The sequence below is a fragment of the Macrotis lagotis genome, chromosome X (assembly GCF_037893015.1).
Source record: "Macrotis lagotis isolate mMagLag1 chromosome X, bilby.v1.9.chrom.fasta, whole genome shotgun sequence".
Lineage (NCBI taxonomy): Eukaryota > Metazoa > Chordata > Mammalia > Peramelemorphia > Peramelidae > Macrotis > Macrotis lagotis.
In genome coordinates this window covers 225,115,018-225,136,914 of record NC_133666.1, presented here as the reverse complement: position 1 = coordinate 225,136,914, position 21,897 = coordinate 225,115,018, and the positions used below count along the sequence as shown (strand labels likewise).

General features: G+C 34.0%; 1 protein-coding gene across 2 annotated transcripts in view; it reads right to left on the bottom strand.

The window, feature by feature from the left end:
• Nucleotides 1–21,897, bottom strand: part of CETN3 (centrin 3) — a 147,683-nt gene that overhangs the window by 7,838 nt on the left and 117,948 nt on the right. For both annotated transcript variants that reach the window (XM_074207074.1, XM_074207075.1), the window contains one exon: nucleotides 11,942–12,133. In XM_074207074.1, coding sequence (XP_074063175.1) covers nucleotides 11,942–12,133 — 192 coding nt within the window. The remainder of the gene's footprint in view (nucleotides 1–11,941; nucleotides 12,134–21,897) is intronic.

Sequence of the window (21,897 nt, the reverse complement as noted above, 5' to 3'; positions counted from 1 at the left end):
TACAAAGGAAAAGAACAAGAAAGTCAAACAGCTGTCTGATGAGGCTTTACAAATAGCTGAGAAGCAGGGCGGCTAGGTGGCACAGTGGATAGAGCACCGGCCTTGGGCAAGCCACTTAACCCCACTGCCTTGCAAAAAACCTAAAAAATAAAAAAAGTAAAGATAGAAGAAAAATAGACCCAACAGGATGCACAATTTCAGAGAATAGCAAGGACAAAAATTTTCTTAAATGCTAAAAAATTAAAGAACAATAGAATAGGCAAGACAAGAACTTTCCAAGAAAATTAGTGATATCAATGGAGTGTGTTTCATGCAAAAATAGGCATCATAAAAATAATAAAAATGGTAGGGACTTTTATCATAAATAGAAGAGATTAAGAGTTGGCAAGTATGTACATAAGAATTGTACAAGAAAGATCTTAACATCACAGATAACCTATTCTGGTGTGGTTACAATCAAGTGTCAGATATTCTGGAGAAAGAAAGTCAAAAGGGCCTTAAAAAGTCTATTAATAATAAGACTAGCATGGGTGATAGAATTCTAAATGAGCTATTAAAAAATCCTAAAGGTGCTGCTGTTCAAGTGTCACATACGATATGTCAGAAAATTTGAAAAACACAACAGTGGCCACCGCATTGGAAAAGATTGGTTTATGTCTCAATTCTGAAATGGGCAATACCAAAGAATGTTCAGATTACCAAACAATGCACTCATTTCATAGGCCAGCAAGGTTATATGAGTGTGTGAGCTAGGCTTTAGCAATATGTGATAGTGAGAATTATCAGAAGAGCAGGCAAGAACTAGGAGAAACCAAACTTCCAACATTTTCTAAATTGTACAGAAAACAAGGAAGTTCCAGAAAAGCAGCTACTTCAGCTTCACTGACTACACCAGGACTGTCCAACCTTATTTTTTAAGTTTCTATTGAAACAATAGACAATATATTTTGATTTGCCATTTTAGTGAGAGCTCTGCAGTAACTCAGCTTCATTTACTACAACATTTAGTAAACCCACAGGGGCTGCATAAAAATCGCACTGCAGGGGTGGCTACGTGGTGCAGTGGAGTCCTGGAGTCAGGAGTACCTGGGTTCAAATCTAACCTCAGACACTTAATAACTGCCTATCTGTGTGAACTTCAGCAAGTCACTTAACCCATTGCCTTAAAAATTTTTTTGAAAAAATTTAAAAAAATCACACCATAGGCCACATTTTAGACAGCCCTAGAGTCTGATTGTATGGATCACAACAAAATGGGGCAAGTCCTCAGAGCCATGAGTATACCAGGACCATCTTACTTGTCTCCTGGGGAACCTGAATGCAGAGCAAGAAGCAACAGTTAGAACCCAACATGGAATAACTGATTGACTTAAAACTGAAAAAGGAGTATGCTAAGACCGTATTATCACTTTATTCAACTTATATGCAGAATAAATCATGCAGACATGAATGAATTAAAAACCAGAACTTTATTTCTGCCATCAGAGTAATAAATATTGTTTAAGGTTGTTCATATTTTTCCTAGCAACCTTAACTCTAGTTTTTTATTCAATCAGCTATGGCAAATCTGGACAGCATTACTAAAAAGCAAGGCATCACCTTGCCAAAAAAAGGTCCCTATAGACAAAGCTATGATTTTTCCAGTAGCAATGCATGACTCTTGACGGTTAGACCAAAAGGAAAACTGAATCAAAGCTTTCAAATTATGCTGGAGAAGACTTTTGAGAGTCCATCGGACAGCAAGGAAATCAAATCAATTAACAGCTAAAGAAATTAATTCTGACTATTCACGGAGAGAATAAATTCAACAACTGAAGCTTAAAAACTTTGGTCACATGAGAAGACAGAAAAGACCCTAATGTTGGGAAAGATTAAATGTAAAAAGAAAGGAGACAACAGAGGATGAGATGGATTGTGTCATGTTAATAACAAATGAGTTTGAACAGACTTTGTGAGAGAGCAGGATAAAAGGAGGGCCTAGTGTGCTACAGTCACGTGAAGAGTTAAGACAAGACAGCAATATGAGATTTTATTATATTTTGTAAAACTGGAACAGGGTATCATTGTTTGACAATGACAGAAAGCAGTGTTTCAACTCAAATTTTAACTTAAAAACTAAGTTATTATAACCTAAAATGGAATAGAGAAAATAATTATAAAGTTTCCTGAATAACCAATCAGAATTAACATTTTACTTGATGATCACAATGATGTTAAGGAAAGCAATCTGGAAAGACTTCAGAACTCTGATCAATGCAGTGAGCAGTCTTAACATCAGAGAAGTCAAACGTCATAACTCTTTCAAAGAATTGTAGAGCAGACATGAAGGATGAAGTACATATTTTCAGACAGAGCAAATAAATGCATTATTGATTTTGTTTCACTAAAATATTTGTTATATAGAAGGGTTCTACTGGGAGAGGGTTATAGGCAGTGATACTGATCTTAAAAAAAGTACATCAGAGTGGCTAGGTGGCGTAGTGGATAAAGCACTGGCCTTGGAGTCAGGAGTACCTGGATTCAAATCAGGTCTCAGACACTTAATAATTACCTAGCTGTGTGGCCTTGGACAAGCCACTTAACCCCATTTGCCTTGCAAAAACCTAAAAAAAAAAAAAGTACATCAATAAACTTAAAAAAACTAATGATCACTACAAAGTAATATTAAAATTCTTTATCAAAGGCACATATAAGTGAGCCTATTTGTAAATAAGAACAAGAAGAAAACAATCTAGGAATAGGGTGATAAGTCTTATTAAGTTTAATCAAAATATCTGCTGTTAATAAAAAAATTCAGAAACAACCAATTTCATAGTATGCCAAAGTTGGAAGACTTGAAAATTATGTCTAAACTTTCATTTTACAGATACATAAACTGAGCCTGACCAATAAAGTGACTTGCTCAAGATCACATAGAATACTGACAGTCAGGAATAGACCAAGTCTTCTTTAAGATCAGTATTATTTCCAATACACCACTGTCTATCTTCAAAAAAAAAAAATTTATATAATGGAAGCCTGTGAGAGTAAAATGGCAAATAAATTGGTAGTATATTTCCTAATGTTAGAATTTTTGTTTAATGGACTCTAAAAAACAAGATTTAGTCTTTAAGGCATATCGTGCCACATCACAAATTATTCACAACTATGATATAGCAAAAAGAATAAAAGGCTAAGGGATTCTGGTCCTAATCCCAGAATTAGAGAAGTAAAAACATCTTTAAGACATCAACCAAGAAAAGAGAGATATTAAGGAAAATTAACCCAGAAAGTTTGATTATTCCCACGTGTCTTTGCACATTTGATTTTATACCAACTGTATATGAAAACTGCTTGGGTTTTCAAATCTTCCACTGTTAATATTCCCAATGTTTTCCTTTTCTTCTTCCTTCATCAAATTTCATGAATTAATCATGTCACTAGTTGTTAATGATTTATTTAAATGCCCAAAGCTTTATATATATATATATATATATATGTGTGTGTGTGTGTGTATATATATATATATATATATATATATATATATATATATATATACTCATTTGATCCTCACAACCATTAACGGAAAAAAAAAATTTCTCTATTTAGTAAATTATGAAAAAATCCATAACAGTTAAAAGGACTGTAACTGAGTGCCAGAATCTCAAAATTTTAGAGCTGGACAAGCAATAGCCCAATTATGCCACATTATTAAGCCACAATGTAAAACTCAAAACAGTACTCAACAAATATTTAATCACTTTACCCCATAACATGCCAATTGATTTCAGCATTTTTTCTGTTGCTTTAGTTTTCACAAGATTAAATGCTCTTCAAGGGGAGTAATGCAGAAGCATGATGCTATTCACTCTCTTGATAGAAGGGTAGATGATGGACTCAGGAAGTAGAATTAAACATTTTTGGTAGTGGTAAATGTGTGGATTTGCCAAATCATTAGTACAGGTATGTTTTATTATATTTGGTGCAAGAGGGGAGCAACCAACAGAGTTGCCTCCACCAAAAAAGAGGAAAAGATGATCATAGAAGCATTTTTTTAATGCACAGAAGAGAAATGAACTAAGTTCAAGAAGAAACAAAAACAAGGACAACTTTCAAAAAAAAAATACTGCACTAATTATATATATTTAAATTTTTAAAGAGCATTTCCTACTTATTTATTGTAATTATTTTATTTTAAAATTAAATATAAAATAGGACAAAAAAGCACTGCCATGTACAAAGAAGACCATAAGAGATGAATCAATATAAAACAAATTCCCATTTTTAAGAAAACCTATTTAAGAATTATTTTCAAAGCTGCACAGTTTTTCTTTGCTTCCTTATTGGTTTTCTTTTTTCCTCTGCTGTGCAGTTCTCTGAAGGTGGATAACATCTTCCTTCATATGTTCATTTCCATGTTTTTTAAAATTAACTAGCTTATCATTGCTTATACCACAGTATTTCAACCCAATCATATATTATCTGAGAGAATGTCTATGAAAGTTTCCCCCAATGTCCTACATTCCATCCTATTCTTGACTACATAGATTTTATACAAAAAAATTTTAATTTAAAGTAATCAAAATTATCCTTTTACACTTCAACAATATTCTCCCTTATAATATAAAGTTTGGCAATGCTGAATCTACATCTTAACATCTTTTTTCCTGATTCCTCTGAAGTTCTTGACCTTGTGCTCTTATAAATGTATTATCTTTTTTTCTAATTTAATAATTTAAATAGATTAGTTATATAAAACAGTCATTTTTAAAATACTGGCTTTACTACCCATGAATAATAAATATTAATTCAATTACTTAGATGTGACTTTATCTGTATAAAATGTGTTTTATGTTAATGTTCATATAATTCGGGGCAGCTAGGTGGAGCAATGGATAGAGCACCAGCCCTGGAGTCAAGAGTACCTGAGTTCAAATCCGACCTCAGACACTTAATAATTATCTAGTTGTGTGGCCTTGGGCAAGCCACTTAACCCCATTGCCTTACAAAAACCTAAAAAAAAAAAAAAAAAAATGTTCATATAATTCCTGTGTCTGTTTTGGAGGGTATACAATCAGGTATTTTATACTGTCTAGGTTATTTTTAATAGTCTAAAATATGCTGACATATAGTGTGGTTTCTCTATTTTTCATTTTTGATTAAATGTATTTTAACTTTAACTTTGAGATCATGATTACTATCCCTGTTTTTTTAACGTAAGTTCTACTCCTGCCATTTTATCTTTGTGTGTATCTCTCTTTTAATAATCTTTCCTGAAAGCAACATATTACTGAATTCAAATTTTTAATCTACTATCCATTTCTGTTTTATGGGCAAGTTCATCCTATTCACATTCTATGCTACAATTACTTGTATTATTTTCCTCCTTCCTATTTTTCCTTATTATCCTTCCCCTCCCCCCCCATTTACTCATCTCTCCTCACTTCCCTGTTCTACTTCTATCCACTACCTTGTCCTATTCCTTAACCTACCAAGTTCTCCAAAACTCCCTTACCCTCTCACCCTACCCTACCCTATCTCCTTGCCCTGATTTCTTTTCTAAATTTAAGATTTTTATATCCTTCTAGATGTTTGTGTGTATATATATTATATAGCTTAGCTACCCCTTTAGACCTATTTCCAGCACTCCCTACCATCCTTCCCCTGACTAGATTCTACTGTATCAATTTTTCCTTTTAAGCCTTATTTGTATTTTTATCTCTCCTGACTCACTCCATTATGCCCAGATCAGTCCAAGACTTTCTTTCAAACCAAATTATGATGACAATCGTAAAAGAATGCTAATATTTTCACATATATGAAATAAACAATTTGATCTTACTGAGTCCTATAGAAATTGTCTTTAATGTTTCTATTTCTCCTGGATGTTGTATGTCAAGCTTTCACTTAAGTTCTGCTGTTTTTTTTTTGTCACAAAATCCTGAAAGACTATGAGTTCGTTAAATGTCCTTTTATCCATTCAGGATTACACTTAACTACAATCCCAGTTCTTTTGCTCTTGGAATATAGTACTGCAAGATCCATGGTCTTTCAATATAGTAGCTATTAGATCCTGTGTAATTCTTACTATAGCTCCATGATTTTTAAATTGGGTTTTTCCTCATTACTTCCAATATTTTCTCCTAAACCTGGGAGATTTTCAGGTAGTTCAACTCTTTTTTTCTACTCTCTAAACCAGTTGGTTTTTTTTAATGAAATGTTTCACTTTCTCTTCTATTTTTTCCACTCTTTTGATTTTGTTTTATGATTTCTTAGTGTCTAAGAATATCACTGACTTCCCCTTGCCCAATTCTGGCATTCAAGGAATTATTTATTCCTTAAGTTTTTGATTCTCTATTTCAAGTTGACTTTCTTTTCATAATTTTCTTGGATTGCTCTTAATTTTTTTTTCTAATTGTTCCCTCAATCTCTCTTATTTTATCAGTAAAGTCCTTCTTAAATTCTTCCAATAACTTTTTTATGCTTGGCACCATTTGATGTTTCTCACTAAAAAAGGTGTGACTTTTACTCTGAATATTTATCTAGATCTTTTCTGTTCCCACAGTAACTATCTATGACTGAGTTCTTTCTCCTTTCTTTGCTCATTTTTAGTAATCAAGTTGTAATCCCCAGAAAGCGAGAATAATAACCCCAAGTCTCAAGTCCTTCTTATTGTTATTTTCTGAGGTCTGTCTGGGGGCCCAAGTCTAGCCTTTCCTCTCTACTCCTAAGCCACATCTAGGGTCCCCAGTCCTAGTTTCCCACAAATGATCTTGCTCCCTGTGGTCCTTCCATTGGCTACAAACTACAGCTATCTTCTCTGTCCTGGAACTAAAACCAGGGTCTCTGCCCTTCTACAAGTGCTTACAGCCAACAGGTCCCTAGCTCTCACTACTAAGCAGGTGTGTGCTAGCTACTTCTCCCTAAAGTCACAATCCAGAACACATCTGTTTATATATTGGTAAAGAATATATGAAAGAATATATGAAAAAACCAACAACTAGTTTAAGGATTAGAAAATAGACCCTATAAGGAAAAGTTAAAAAAAAACTAGAATTTCATTTGCTAAGAAATATCAACTTTTATATATATATGAAGCCTTGTTATAAAAAAGATAATGTCTACATCTCATCTGCCCAAAAAAATGCCATAAACATACAATAACAAAAATTCATCTTACATTTTAAAATCTGACAATGAATCAGATTCCTAAATCATTATGGAATTTCTTTGAAATCTGAAAATCTTTGAGAAGCAGCAAGCACCCATATAAGAACAGCTAACCATTTAAATTTGGGTTCAGGTCCACATGCAAGAAGAAAGGACTAGGGGCAGGTAGATGGCACAGTGGATAGAGCACCAGTCCTCGAGTCAGGAATACCTGGGTTCAAATTCGGCCTCAGACACTTAATAATTACCTAGCTGTGTGACCTTAGGCAAGTCACTTAAACCCCATTGCCTTGCAAAACAAAAGCAAAAAAATAACAAAAATAAGGTCTAAAACATTTCAATTTATGATGAAAATAAAGATATAGGAATCTAATAGGCAATAAGAAAAATCACGCACTTACACACACTACATATACACATAGATACATGCAATTTGTGTTGTAACTAATGTCTCAGGAAAAAGCAGAACTATTTTCCTTTTAAGTCATACTACATTCAAAGAAATAAGGGGTCTACAGAAAATAATTTATTGGTAATATCATTATTAAATATTTTAACATGTTCATCATACTATAAAATCACAGAAGACCTCAAACATACATTTGAAATATTTAAGTGTTAACAATTTCCTACTTTTTTCCCTAATTTTGTTCCAATCAAAGAATGAGTTGAGACTTGAGGTCAATCTTAAGTGAATTAAATAAGAACTTCCACTATTATTCCTACAAGTAGTCATCAGACTTCACTTAAAGACTTCTAGGATGGAGACAGCTCCAATCAAAAGAAAGTTTTTCCTCACCAAGTAAAAATTCCCCTCATTGCAGATACTGTCTACTATTCCTATTCTATCCTCTGTGTTCAAGCAGAACAAGCCACATTCACCTTATACAATTAAATACAGGTAGCTCTCAACTCCCCATACCCTAAACAAGTTTTCCCCAGGCTAAAGAAACTCAAGAGTTCCTTCCACTAATCTTTTATGACATGGTCTTAAATAAGCCAGTGAACATAAATGTATCCAGAAAAAAAAAGTTCTAAATTAAATTTATGAATTTATATCTACTAAATGTGGCTAGTTTTAGAATTTAATTAAAGTGAGTTATATATCATTGAGCCCTAAGTGACTAAATTTAAATTTAAATTTTAAATTTTTTAATTCCATTAAGGAGAAAAAGAATTGCATTTTATTTCCATGAAATGAAAAAAACAAAGCCCTATGACCTATGTGCTCAGAACAGAAGTACTTTCATGAGATAGTGGCATATTGAACCTCCCAAGCTTTTTAAGAGCCTTCAGATATGAATATAAAAAAAATAAAAAATACATGGAATTTCAGATTAAAGAAGTGATGTGGTAAATTTCTAATTTTTTTTCATGATGGGCATCGTAGATAGGTTACAAAATAACCCAGCTGAACATTAAGCAGCAAAGGCAAGCTCACTAACAAAGCATACTGACTTCAAGCAATAAAGCAGTGCTCTCTTCATGACAGCTCAGTTGGGTTGGACCTAAGCAAAGAAAGGATGACGGCAGGACACCCAAGCAGCTGTTCTATGGGGTGAGTTGAAAAGAGATAATCACAAGCAGTGAGGGCAAAAGAAATTCTTCAAGAAAGTACTGAAACTGAGCTTTAAACAAAGGAGCATAACTGTGACTCCTGGGAAACAAAAGTAGGAGACAAAGACAGAGAAGCCTAGCATGCAGTTATGATACATAATGAAAGATGTGGCTTTTCTCTTAAGCAAAGGCTTCTGACTGACTTAGCATTTAAGAGGCAGTTTCTCAATCATCAGGTTCATCAAAAAGTACATGGAGCTACCAAGCAAAAATCATACTTCAAATGTTCCAAATATATAAAGGACTGTTTTTTACACATTTATCTTTTCACCCATGGTTTTGCCTCAGGACATATGAGAGGATGTCACTATTATCATACCCTGATCAGCATACCTCTTAGTCCAGTTATCAGGAGAGTAAAAAATTATTTAAAAAAAAACAAAACAGGGGACCCAGAATTACTGTTAACATAAAGTACAGAAAAAATGTAGGGGCAACTAGGTGGTGCAGTAGATAGAGCACCAGTCCTAAAGTCAGGAGGACCTGAGTTCAAATCCAATCTCAGACACTTAATAATTGTCTCACTGTGTGACCTTGGGCAAGTCACTTAATCCCATAAGAACATATATATTCTATAGTTTTTCAATAGTAAGCTTTGTTCTAAATTAAAAATTTTATCTAATCAAGACCATTTCATGCTAGAAAATAAAAAAATTAACCCAAATGAAGAGTAGAAATCAAAATATTCTTATCCAAAAATCATGGTTTTTAAAGAATATATATTATATATATAATTTCAAAACTTGAAAAGGGTCTTAGTGAAAAATCTTGCCATTACTTTATAGAAGAGGAAACTAAAGCACTATTAAATGACTTGGCCAAATCACTACTTAAACCCAGACCTTCTGACTCCAAATCCATATGAACATATGGCATAATTTGTATGGCATAATTTTAACTATGGACCCACCCCACACGAAGATATATTCCCTCCATCCACTTATTCACACAATATTAGTTCAGTTATATAATACTTTAAGGTGTGAAAAGCATTTTACATTGCAGAATCACTTATTCTTCCAACCTTGTAAGAGATTGTTATTCCCATTTTACAGGTGGGGGAAATGAGGCACTAAGAAGTAAATTGGTCCAGAGTCAAGCAGGTAGTAAAGTTATGAGACAGAATCCAAACTCGGGTTTGATTGTTGAAATGGGAAATATTAATAATCAAATGAGTTCTTTGCTTTTGTAATCATTTATCAGCTGTAAATCTTAATAGAATAAGAAGTAACTGATTTATAAAAAAGAACATAGCCCCAGATTAAAAACCTGTGTGTAACCAAACAATGATATGGTGAACTATAACATAAGCCAACCAAATTATGAGGTCCTTGTGTTAGCTAGTCCAAAAGTATAACTAAATTAGTATAAAGCATGTATCTTTAGTATGTGATCACAGTAAGTATGCCTATATATTATTTGTTAAAATGTAGTAATTTGCCTTGAATTTCTATTTTTAAATCTTTTTAAAAAGTTTTTATTTAACGCAATGGGGTTAAGTACCTGCGTCCGATTTTGAACTCAGATCCTCCTGACTCCAGGGCCAGTGCTCTATTCACTGTACAAACTAGATGCCCTTGCCTGGAGTTTCTGATGTAAAAGTGTCCTGTTTTTCTAAGGGCCTACCTGAATAAAAGGGCAATGGTTCATACAATAGCAGGCCCTTTTTCACTGTCTATGAATCAATAACTATGAATTTTGTATATTGAGATCTCAGGCAATACTAGAAGGACTGTAGACCCCACCTTTGTTTCTCTTAATAAAGATTGGTTTTCAACTATGAGGTTGACACCACCTCACACCTATCAGATTGGCTAAGATGACAAAAAAAGGGAAAATGATCAATGTTGGCAATATATGTGGGAAACTTGGAGCATTTAATGCACTGTTGGTGGAGAGTTGTGAACTGATTCGGCCATTCTGGAGAGCAATCTACAACTATGCCCAAAGAGCAATAAATCTAAATCACACCCTTTAATCCAGCAGTAATACTAGGTTTACATCCCAAAGAAATCATAAAAAAAAAACCACGAAAAGTCTTGCATATTCAAAAATATTTAATAGCAAGCTCTTTTTGTGGGAAAACAGAACTGGAAAGTGTGGGGGGAGCCCATCAATGGAGGAGTGGCTGAACAAGTTATGATTTATGAACAAGTTATGATTTATGAACACTATGAAGTATTGTTCTACAAGAAATCATGAGCAGTCGGACTTTAGAGAAGCATGCAAAGAATTACATGAACTGATGCTGAGTGAAGTGAGCAGAACCAAAAGAACACTGTACACATTAACAACATTGTGAGATGATTGACTATGATGAATGTAGCTCCTTCTCAGCAATTCAGAGATCAAGGACAATCCTGAGAGAACGGCTAAGGACAATGCCATTCATATCAATAGGGAAAACTATAGAGTTTGAACGCATACTATGTTTACTTTTTTTAAAACTTCTTTTATGTTTTTCCTTCCTTTCTCTTGATTTTTCTTTCCCCTTAGTTCTAATTCCTCTTTCACAATATAACTAATATGTAAATATATTAAACAGAAATATACATGTACAACTTTTCCCAGACTGACTGTCATCATAAGGAGGTGAGAGGGAAGGGAGAGTGTTAGAAAAATCTGCAACTCATAAAATTGCAAAAAGAATGCTGAAAAACTACCATGGCAGGTAATGGAAAAATAAAATTTCAAATGAAAAAATAAAAATAAAGATTGGTTTCTTTGCCCAGAAAGGCTTCCCAGTTTCTTTCTTACAATTGTTAAGAATAGCAGTCTAACCCCGCTGGGTCAAATTGCCTCACTTACTGTCCCAGGAATAAAAATCAGATTCAAAGACTACATAGTCTCCTGTTTCAAAATGAATAAAATCTGAAATAGTCCTCAGAAAGGGAAAATAATAACTAAAATTCACTGAGGAATGACATATCAGATTCTATGAAGGAGAACCTTAATGAAAAGGCACTATGCTTGTACAGGAAAAAGAGGGGACCTAAAGGGAGAAAAGATGTAAGAAAAAAAAGGCTTTGGGAAGACAAAGACAAATTTAGTTAAATTCATAATTTTTTCCAAACAGCTAGCTCTTAGTGTCAAAAACAATAACTAAGTAGTCAGACAAAAAGTCACATATAAAATTCACTAAGATAAAATCCAACAGGTGTTGCTCCAAACTTACTTTCTCCATCACCATCTTTATCAAATTCTTCGATCATGGCCCGAAGCTCTTCATCACTCATGTTTTCACCCAACTCTCGAGCAACTCGTCTTAAGTTTCTCAAACTTATTTTGCCTGAATCATCATCATCAAATAATTTAAATGCTTTTAGTATTTCTTCCTGTGGATCTCTGTCCAAAATCCAGTCCGTCACTAAAGTTTAAAAAAAAGTTTACAAGAAATTTTTAAACTTCTACTAGTTATATATCAGATTTTACATTACTGATCTTTTCTTTGTTCCCCAACTACAATCAATGCTTATCTTTAGATGATTAAAATTTACATTAGCAAATTTTAGAGCTCTAGAACATATTTGTTTTTCAAAATAAGATTCTTTAATAAAATTGGATCTCATTGTTGCTCTAAGGGATGGGAGGTAGGAAGGACTAGTATTTATTGAGACAATTATTTATTTGATATCCCAGATAATCAATGCAATAGAAACAAAAATGTAAGACATGTTTCCTGCCCTGAAGGAGTTTATACTCCAACTTTAAAGGTAGAATGAATACAAAACAATTCAAAAAAAATTATATAAAAAGCTATTTTGTTATCTAAAAGTATTATTCTATCTCGACATTTTTATAATTAAAAGATACATTTATCTAGTTAACTGGTTTAATCAAATTGTTTTCAATTAGGCTACTAATACTTTTCACTTTTAACAGGTTCTTTGCATTATAAGAATCAACAAGTATCAATAGACTCAGTAAACATATGTATACCCTATTTTAGGCAACAACAGATGACTTCTTCCTATTCATGTCATTGTTGTGCTTACAAGAGTCATATGCTTTAAGAATTAGTAAAGGACTCTCCTTTCCTCCCCAACTTAATAAAAAATGTGGCTCTGAATCCAAAATGAGGAACACAGTTATGGCAAAAGTTTATAGGAAACTGAAAAAAAATAAGTCAATAGAACACCTTGCTCAGGAAGGAGGTTCTGCTAATTTATGTATATATAAAACATCTAAGCTCATAAATCCTAAAACTATTTGTAAAACAGGATTAGAAGTTCATTCTAATTAACAAGAAAGCAACTCAAGAAATAAGTATATATGAATTCCATAAAGTTTTAATCGTTTTTATAACTGCCAAATCATTCTGAACTGAACCTATGATTTCATTGGTGGAAGAATTCCCAACAGAAATTCCTAACAAGGCAGAATGGCACATGCTCTATAACTTAGTATCTTCAGTCAGTTATCTGGTACACTGCCACTTTAAAGTGACTTACTATGTGTCATGAACCCAGATCTTCCTGACTTAAGACTCTTTTTCTGCTCTATCCTCCTGTTTTTCTTACCAAATTATATTACTGCAAAATTTGAACATGAATTTCAGCTGTAGCTTACAAAAAGTATTTTGTTATTGCTGCTGAGTTATTTCAGTCATGTCCAGTATGAAAATTTAAAACAAAGTTTATATTTTATTTTTTTATTTTTCACATCTGTCATTAAACTTAATCAGAACTGAGATGAATTTGTGGTATGAAAATATTTTACTCCATATATAAAATTCTGAAATTATCAAAACAAACATTTCTGGTTTCTATTAGTCTACACTCTATACATGACTATGTATTTTGGATTTTCACTGTGTCATTAAAAATAACCCACTCCTGCTGATATTTAAAGAAACAATAAGAATGTGTGATTATATAAGGAAGCATATATTTTTATATTTATATATTTTATATATATATATATATATACACACGTACATATGTGAACGTTTATATATATATATGGAAAAATCAACAAAAAAAAATTAACTTTAGTGTCCCACGAGTTCATTATTATTTTACTAAAAATTTCAATCCTTATCTGGTGAATAAGTTTTTTTTAAAAAAGTACCTATTCGTGTTAGCATCTTATCACTTAAGCATTTATTAAACAGTTTTCTTTTTCCATCAATTTTAAATCTTTTGTCCAATATGCCTTCCAAAACCTTAATTGAAGTATATTACTTTAAATATGCAGAACACCAAAGCTCATAAATATTCAATCAAAAAGAAGTTGGCATGTATACAACGAGAACACTAAAATAAAATTACATATTTAACTATGTGGCACACACTCAACTTTAAAAAAAAATTATTTCCAACAAAAAGCAGAAGAAAAGGAATGCTCTTGCCCAATTAAATAATTTACATGACAGGTGAATCAAAAAAGCAGCTTGCCAAAAGTAGTAATGTACTTAAAGAAGCAACAGGGTGATTTGGGGAACAGATGGAAATCCAAGATGTATAAAGTGTTATCCCAATAGAACTTTAATGGTCTGACTATATAAAATTATTTAAGAATTCTATATTCATATTATTCTTCTATAAATGTTCTGTTTTGAAGTATAGTTATACTTAATTAACTAGGAACTGATACCTAACCATATATGTTTATTTTATATAGTTAAAATTTTTAGGTGCATGATCCTAGGTGCTCAAATTGATTTATAGCTTGGCTTCTTCTACAACTAAGCAAGATCTTAATTATATCAAGATTGTTAATAAAAATTAGAAAATTACTACAAAAAAAAACTGACTAAATATTTGAAGTTAAAGACTATTTCCCTATGGGCTAATATATTTTTTCAAAATCAAGAATAGAAAACAACATGATATATTGTAATAATCTGGAAAACAATTTAATGGGAAACCAGTCCAGACTTTTTTTTAAAAGGTATTATTCAATTCAGCAACTATGGATGATATAAAAATTTCATACTCCATTCCTCTTCCCTAATGGGGTTTATAATATATTTTTTTCATCATCGTCACTGTTAACAGTTTCATGTTTACTACTGCCAAAAATAACACTGCCCCAAGCCAAAATAGAAAAAAAAAAATTTCCTATTTAAAAAAATGGATAGAAGGCAGCTAGGAGGCGCAGTGGATACAGCACTGGCCCTGAAGTCAGGAGGACCTGAGTTCAAATCCAACCTCAGACACTTAATTACCTAGCTGTGTGACCTTGGGCAAGTCACTTAACCATACTGCCTTGCAAAAAAAAGAAATAGACTGATCTTTGAAGAGATAAGTCAATCTCTAAATGTAACTATTTTCAGTTGCTTACAATACACACAGAAAATCCTAAATAAAATTCAGAATTTAATGAATCCAAATTCAAATGAATTTGATGCTAATTATCCACAAAAAGAAAAAATAAGCAGTTTACCTGATGTCCAAACTATAATATAAAGTTGGATGGACAACAGATAGAACTCATTCATCAATATATTCATCTTGGAGAAACAAATGCTCAATGAGCAACCCAGAATTAGACAGGAGAAAAAAGAATGGGAAAGATTTTTTAATTACCTCTATGCTTCTCTTTGAAATAGGGGTAGGTGCAATTATTATACCATTTTACAGATGGGGAAAATGAAGCTGAAACAGGTTAAATGATTTATCCAGGGCCTCACAGTCAGTAAGTATCACAGATAAGATTCAAATTTAAGTCTTGTTCCTTATTACTGAGTTATCTATCTAATGTACCATCAGCAAAGGCAAGAAGCAAAAAAAAAAAAAAAAAGATGCAAAGATCACAAAACTGAGTGAAGGATAAACAATGGACAGCTCACATGCTATTTTACATATGTTATGTCAGGTCAACATAGAATATGAATTTTAAAAAATTTTTCTTCAGTTTATAGAGAAGTAAAGAGACAAGAAAGTTAAATTAGACACTATTGTAGTCGGGGATATATAGTGTAGGAGAGACATAAAGATATGGGAACAATCAGGATAGATATGATAGCTGAAGTCATAAAAATAGATGGAATTGGCAAGTAGAAGAGTTCAGAGAAAATAGACAACAGATGTCAAAAAAATCATGAGGAACATCCACCTCATAGAAACCAATGGAGGAGTCAGAAAAGGATAGAAATAACGAGGCAGTATTCTTCTACATGTGAGGGAGAAGAGATTACACAGGAGAGGTAGCTAACAAAACAATGCTAGTGAATTCAAAACCATTAACAGCTTAAAAGAACATTTTCTTTGAAATAACAAGAGACAGAAATCAGATAGCCAATGATTAAGCAAACAGTATGGTGGTGAGGAAACGCACAATTTTGTGCCTACCTATATGTTCTCCAAATTAATTCTCTAAATTAATTATTGATTTAATTCTCTAAATCTACCCAAGAGAAGTTGACTCCACTAGATCAATTAAAACCTTGATTTTTTTTTTAAACTGAGGCACAAAAAGGAAGTTGTCAAAGGGGAAAGGGACTCCCTCCTCTACTCTACCTCCCAGTTCCAGACACTATCGAGATTTATTTCCTTTGCAATTTCAACTCAACAAAGAGCATTAATCAAGGGATTACGCTCTAGGAACTGTGTAAGGGAACACAAAATTTAAAAATATATATAAGGATAGCCAACCCTCAGAAAGAGTACATTCCAAAAAAGAGAAAAACATATAAGAGATATTTACCAAAAAATATAAAATTAATTTTGGGTAAGAAAAAAGTTAACCCTAGAGGAATCATTTTCCTAATTTAGAAACAAGGTTTTCTGCAAGGTTTTTCTTATTCCCTCTAAAATGACTCCAACCTTAATGTGATTCAAACATCTGCTCTTTGTCCAGAAAGATTTAATTTCTCTCTCACTTAACATTTTTTCTTCTTTCTACTTCTTGCTGTTCTGCCTCTTATTGAACATACTTAAAACAAGGGATGCCTGCATATACAACAAATTTGTTCCCTACTTTAGAAAACGTGTAAATCCAAAAATGACTAAATGAATATGCTTAAAACATGAGACATCTGCAGTGGTTTGAAGTCAGTTTAGAAAATGATCAATTTAATTTGAATAAAATTGTTTACATGAAGTACTCAAAATGTAAAGAATGTTCTCCCAAAAATCAATGCTGATATATATATATATATATATATATATATATATTTATATATGCGCTAAATAGCCTGCTTTTGTTGTTGCTGTTCAATCATTTAATTCACGTCCAACTCTTCCCAACCCTATTGGGATTTTCTTAGCAAAGGATGGTTTGACATTTCCTTCTCCAACTCATTTTACAGGTGAAGAAACTGAGGCAAATAGAGTGAAATGATTTGCTCAGGATCACACAACTAATAAATGTCTGAGGTCAAACTTGAACTCAGAAAGAGGAGTCTTCCTGACTCCAGGCCCAACACTCTTCCCAATGTGCCACCTAGCTACCCCAAAAATAAACAATTAAATTTTAAAAAACCAGCCTCCTTTGAGTACAAATACTTTATTTCAATAGCTCATCACTTGAAGGAAGCAATTTCATACGTGGGAGGAATCTCTAATGTTGCAGTATGTCCACCCCTTTTCATACTTGAACTGTTCTTATCCATGTCTTTCTGAAAAAACTCCACAGCACTAAGATTCAACTGCACCTATTAGCACATAAGGTACTGTGCTAAATGCATTTTGTGAAAACTAGACTAGCACTGTAGACTCTCTTATCCCTCACCCTTGACACTGGAGGAGGACTACATTTCTATCCACATACATTCTCAATATCTTATTTTACACACTTCATTGTTGTTAATACACCAAAGCCTATTTAAGATCTCATCGTGCAACTTTCCATTGACCTTTGGGTCACATGCAATTTTGATTCTTCTGAAGTATTGCTCCGTCATGATTTGCAACTGAAAATAATTACTGAGAATTTATTAGTGCTAAAAATATGGGCTTTATGATAGCAAGGAGGCCAGGCTAATTGCAAAAAAGTCCCATGAATTTTCCCAAATTTGACTCATTCAATCTTCTATTCAAAGTTAGGCTGGGCTTTTTATCCATTTGCAGCACAAGAACAACACTTAAAATATATAAAGCCACATTCCCTAGTGAATGGCTTAGAAGTTATAAACTTTTAGGGGCGGCTAGGTGGCGCAGTGGATAGAGCACCGGCCCTGGAGTCAGGAGTACCTGGGTTCAAATCCGGCCTCAGACACTTAATAATTACCTAGCCGTGTGGCCTTGGGCAAGCCACTTTAACCCTATTGCCTTGCAAAAAAAAAAAAAAAAAAAAAAAAAGAAGTTACAAACTTTTTCTTTCCTCAAGACCTATCAGTCATTCTCATTTAGGAAAACTTCTCATCTCAATAAAAGAAAAGTCATTCACCACACATTCAACTAAACTAAAGGGCCTAAGCCTCAATGCCAATGATACCAAAACCAATATCCATTTCCTTCCATTAAAACCACCTTGGCAAGAAATTATTTCTGGCAATCTGTTGAGTGTCATTCTTTTATTTTTAAGGTTTTTGCAAGGCAAATGGGGTTAAGTGGCTAGGTAATTATTAAGTGTCTGAGGCCGGATTTGAACCCAGGTACTCCTGACTCCAGGGTGGGTGCTCTATCCACTGCGCCACCTAGCCATCCCTGTTGAGTGTCATTCTCAAGGTGAGATATGAAGATGATGATGACCTGTTATTGGGTAAGAACCCATGTCTTACTGATGGACTTCTCTTTTGGGTATATAATCAGATTTGTTGGTTTCCAATCTTTACAACTAATGATTTTGACAAAGGGCTCATTTCTAAAATATACAGAGAACTGAGTCATATTTTTAAAACAAAAAGCCATTCCCCAATTGACAAATGGTCAAAGGATATGCAAAGGCAATATACAGATCAGATCAAAGCAATCCATAGCCATATGAAAAAATGCTCTAAATCATTAATTATTAGAGGAATGCAAATTAAAGCTTCTCTGAGGTACCACCTCACACCTCTCAGACTGGCCAATATGACCAGAAAGGATAATGATCATCGTTGGAAAGGTTGTGGGAAATCTGGGACACTATTACACCATTGGTGGAGCTGTGAACCCATCCAACCCTTCTGGAGAGCTATTTGGAATTACGCCCAAAGGGCAACAAAAATATGCATACCCTTTGATCCAGCAATATCAGTACTGGGTCTATATCCAGAAGAGATGATGAAAAAAGGGTAAAAACATTACTTGTACAAAAATATTTATAACAGTCCTATTTGTGACTGCAAAGAATTGGAAATCCAGTAAATGTCCTTCAATTGGGGAATGGCTTGGCAAACTGTGGTATATGTATGTCATGTAACACTACTGTTCTATTAGAAACCAGGAGGGATGGGAAATCAGGGAAGCCTGGAGGGATCTGCATGAACTGATGCTGAGAGTGATGAACAGAACCAGAAAAACACTGTACACCCTAACAGCAACATGGGGGCAATAATCAACCTTGAAGGACTCGCTCATTCTATCAGTGCAACAATCAGGAACAATTTTGGGCTGTCTGCAAAGGAGAGTGCCATCTGTATCCAGATAAGGAGCTGTGGAGTTTGAACAAAGTTCAAGGACTATTCCCTTTAATTTAGAAAAAAAAACAGGTATCTTATTGTCTGATCTTGTTACCTCTTAGACTTCTCGTCTTTTCTTTAAGGATATGATTTCTCTCTCATCACACCCAATTTGGATCAATGTATAACATGGAAACAAAGTAAAGACTGACAGATTGCTATCCGTATTGGGGGGGAAGTAAGATGGGGGGAATTGTAAAACTCAAAATATCTTTAATAAAAACAAATTAAAAAAAGATTTGTGGGTTTCAATTAAGCATAGTAAAATGGGTAACAAGACAAAATTTTGAAAAATTCAGGGTTAAATGAAACTATGGTAAGAAACAAATTTCCTCCTCCTTGATCTCAAAATGAAGACAATTATAACTGTCAATTATAATTCTAGATTAAGATTTCCCAAATTAAGTTGCACAAAACATTAGTGTTTCACATTACGTTAATAATGATGGTTCTGTGAGTATTTCAATATTGACAATATTTTTCCCGTCTAAGATTTGTGGGAAGACTTGAATGAAGAGCTTGAATTCAAGCTTCATTCAAGAAGCTTGAATGAAGAGGATGAAGTAAGTAGAACCAAGAGAAGAAATTACATAATGATTGCAATGATGGAGAGATGCTTGCCCACAAGTGAGGAATGTGATATGTTTTCAGAAATGATCAATGTGTATTGATTTGTTTTGCTAAATTTTATTTGTTACAAAGAAGAGTTCCATTAGAGAGTCTGTGGAAAGTTACAAAGTATGAGGTTAAAAAAAAGCACCACTATATTAAAAACACAATAAAATGTTAAGAAAATACATAGATGTTATTACCAACATGCCTAAATTTTTCTGTATGAAAATAAGGTTAACTTCTTCTGTCTCATAACAAAATTTCCTCAACCTTCCTTTATCCTCAGACGAGAGAGGATAATCCACAGCATCACAACTCCCTGAAATAGCAGTTATGAGTTCTGTAAAATATTTCAAGTTCAGAAATATTTCATGATCAAATATAGCTTTCAGTTTAGCAAGTATAGCTCTAATTCATCACGTAGAATGGAAATATAGACAATATTTCTAAGCCATTTATCCATTTTTTTAAGTCAATGGTCTATGTACAATGTAAAATATATCTGTTCATAACTGTGAATTTAAAGTTATAGTGCAAATAAAACATTCTTCCACAACTATAAAACTACAATATCATAATATTTTCCACAAAAAGGGTTCATAACCTAAGGTTAGTGAACTTTCTTGAATATTCTGATGACAAGACTTCCAGCCAAGATGGTGGAGAGAAGACAGGCAGAGTTCTAAAATTTCCTGATCTTTCCCCATATCATATCAAACAAACCTCTTAATTGAAATCCAATCCACAAAAGCCAGAAAGAAAAGCCAGGAGAAAGAACATCCCCCTCAGGATTTGTTTTCTGAGGTCTGGGTGAATCTGGGCACAGAGGGCGGAACAGCCAGGAAGCCAGCAATCAGTCAAATTTGCAGAGGGGTTGGAGCCCCGGGCCTTAGGGCCTGGACCTGCTTGATCAGCGGGCTTAGAGCCTGGTCCACAGATGGAGCTTGGGTCGACCAGGGAGCAGAGGCACTGGTGTTGGTGCTGACCCTCTGGAGCTTGCCGACAGGGCTAGGGGAGAGTTCGGTTGCAGGGTTGCTGTAGACACCATTCCTGGGCTCCTCTGGTCTGGAGAGTCCAGGCCTCCTTACCTCCACTGCTGCCTCTTCCCAGAACAAACACAATTACAGACCTTCTGCCCCAGGGGCAGGTGTGTGAGCAGAAGAACCAGGCCAGCTGAAAATAGGGAGAGGGATGACACCTCAACCCAGGGTAAATTCCAGGATTGATCAAAGGCAAAAGTATTCCACAGCTTCAACTCCTCCCTCCAGGCCAAGAGAGAAGGCCTGAATCAAGGTCACAGACACTCCTGAGAAAGCAACCAGCACCTCCTACTGGCCAGCCAGAGACATTGCACTCAGTGAGAAAAGCCTCTAGGGATGCCAACACCAAACCTCTGTGAACCAGCTCCTCCCCCCCTCAAGGTCTTAGCAAAATGAAGAAAGGTCAGAAGAAAGGTGGAACCATAGAAAAATTCTTGGAAGGGAAAAGACCCTAACTCAGAGAGACCTAGAACCTCTGAGGAGAATACGATCTGATCTCCAGCACAGAAAGACTTCCTTGAAGTAAGGAAGGAGTTTAAAAATCAATTGGAGATGGCTAGGTGGCATTGTGGATAAGGCACCGGCCCTGGAGTCAGGAGTACCTGGGTTCAAATCTGGTCTCAGACACTTAATAATTACCTAGCTGTGTGGCCTTGGGCAAGCCACTTAACCTCATTTGCCTTACAAAAAAACCTAAAAAAAAAGTAAAAAAAAAATCAATTGGAAAATTTGGGAAAAGAAACCCAAGAGAAGATTAACACCTTGCAACAAGAAAACAAATCATTGGAAAATACAATTGGACAAATACAAAATGAGAATGATTCAGATATTTTGATAACATATTTCAGTAATTGGTTTGCTTTTTAAACATATATATATATATATATATATATATATATATATCTTATGCTGAGTCTAGTACCTGACTCA